The following is a 2,421-nucleotide window of genomic DNA, read 5'->3' on the forward strand; positions in this document are numbered from 1 at the left end:
GAAGAGGAAGACGCGGCGGAGGAAGGAGGCTTCCGGTGGTAGTGGTGGCGGCGAGGTGGCCCCGGAGAGTGACGAGACCATGGTGAAATCCGAGCCGTTGATTGGGCTGTTGGAGATGATCAAGGCACACGAACACAGCTCATTGTTCGAGCGCCGTCTCGAGAGCCAGGTATTCCATTCCACCCTCCCCTTTTCGAGAGGATATAATTGGGATTTCACACACACTCAAAAATTTGAAATAACTAATTTTTAAGTTTTAACTCCCCTCCCTCCTCTTTCTTTCTTTAACAAATTAATAATTTACATGCATGCACGTAACAAATTTTTTGCTTCTCTTTTAGAAGAAAAAACACCAATGGATTAAAACATGTATATTTAAATTAAATTAAGAAAAGGAGTTTTGCTTAAAGACATTTATGATTACAAATATTACAAATAAAAAATTATAATTTAAAAATATAATTTTTTATATTGAAAGAATAACAAGTTTTTAATAATATTTTTTAACGAATGTTCTTAAATACTCTTTAATTAAATCTTTTAAACAAAATACATATTTTGATTTGTTGTTAAGAAAACTTGGGTATACAGTGGCAACAAGGAGGGCATTGCATACGTTCCCTAAATCATGACAGTCCAACAAATGGGGACCACTCTTGAAATTTATTGGTTTTTTACGGGCATGAAGTTTGTGAATAAAAAATAGTCCAAGGAAATAAAAGTAAGTTTAACTTTATGAAATAAAGAAAACGCCGGAAAAAATTTGGTCACAAGTAAAACTTTGGGGGAATTGGTAGGTACCTGCGGGCTGCGGCACAGACGTTGGCCCCTTTATCTGCAAAGCCGATATAGATAATTAACCGTCTAAAAATTAAAAGTAACGAATTTATATGCATTAGTAATTTCATAAGTATCTTTCCTATATATAGTATTCAATTAAAAAATATATATTTATTATAAATATTACTTAAATCCATCGATTCAAGATGTCATGCAGGCAAAATTATTTTCTTTACAATAGGACTAGCTTTATGCCGAAAAAGGATCAATACAAGACAACCATTTTTAGGCAGTTTTTCCTTTTCAAGCAAAAGGTAATTTACTTCATCAGGCCCCCTTATTAATTTTTTTTAGACAAAAAAATAAAATTTGCATCTTTGTTTTTAAGGAAAAAAAAAAGATTATGGTTTAGCCGAGCACATAAATTCCTTTTAAGCCCAGGATTGGGTGGACTTATGTAACGTGGTAACTTATGGTTGAAAGCCCATAGTTTGGTTTGGTATTGGGCCATGTTACCGTATTCAACACGACCCAAAGTATTCGAAATGGCCGAATTATCCATGTTTATATTGACAAAATACTACCACTATTATCATTTTTCTTTGTTTCTCTACTTGCTCCCATGCTTCGCGGCGGTTACGTGTTTCAGTGTTTGGTCACAGGTCGTAATCAACTAACCGTGTCGCGTATTATTTCTTAGATGTTTGAAAGTCTAATCCTTAAGTTGTGGATTAGAGGGAAACCATGGCTTGTAGTTGTGGCTGGTCGTTTAATAATATGGAACAAAGAAAATCTGGACGGTAGTGGAATTACTAATGGGCCCTATAGCGCCTATATTGTTCCTACCTTGTTCTTTTACCCGTCCGTTCTCGATTAAACAACAAAAAGTGAGGCCTTCATTTTGCACAAGTGGATATGGTTTTGATAAAACTAATGTTTTAACGCTAATGTCTAAAGATAATCAAATCTGTTTTACTTATAATCACCACAAAAAAAAAATCTGTTTTACGTGTTAATGATTGAAAAATCCACTTTTATGTATCAATTAGCTCGTTTATTTTTATTTTTTCTTTTATAGAACTTTACCAAAAAACAAAATTAGCTTGTTTATTTCTTTTGTTCAGAATAAATATATTCTAATTTTACGTCCTGAATGTAACTAAAATATAAAACTATATTTTCTATTTAATTTTTTATTTCAAATTCGTGTGAAAAATAGAATTTGTGTTTGATCATTTAATAAACTCAGATTTTAATTATTAATACTGAAAGTATTGGATTTTCAATGTACTTTTTGACAAGAGAAATATTAAAGGATTATTAGAGTTTATTATTTTTTACCATTACTTAACTATCAATTTAATTTTTTTAGTCAAATAATTTAATAATATATTTTATCTTATATTTTTAAATATTAATAGTAAAAAACAATAAATTCCAATAGTGCTATAGTATTTTTGTTTTGATAGTTTTATTAAGAAATAGTAGTTATTCGACACTTTTTTTTCTTGTTTTTACTTTATCTTTTAGTCTAAAATTGATTAATTCTTTATTTTTTTTCCATGTTAAAAGTATTGGTCTTTAGAATTCTTCAATGGATAAAAGTAGGACATTTTAGGTGAGTTTGTGTAATTATTATAA

The 2,421-nt window shown here is 30.4% G+C and overlaps 1 protein-coding gene across 1 annotated transcript in view; it reads left to right on the forward strand.

Moving 5' to 3' along the window:
* The window catches only part of LOC107458545 (uncharacterized), a gene marked incomplete in the record, with an annotated part of 5,088 nt that overhangs the window by 1,303 nt on the left and 1,364 nt on the right, over positions 1-2,421 (forward strand). Inside the window, 1 exon segment of the mRNA XM_016076749.3 lies at positions 1-169. Within this exon segment, the coding sequence (XP_015932235.1) occupies positions 1-169 (169 nt within the window).

Source organism: Arachis duranensis, chromosome 7 (assembly GCF_000817695.3).
Source record: "Arachis duranensis cultivar V14167 chromosome 7, aradu.V14167.gnm2.J7QH, whole genome shotgun sequence".
In the NCBI taxonomy this organism is placed as follows: Eukaryota; Viridiplantae; Streptophyta; class Magnoliopsida; order Fabales; family Fabaceae; genus Arachis; species Arachis duranensis.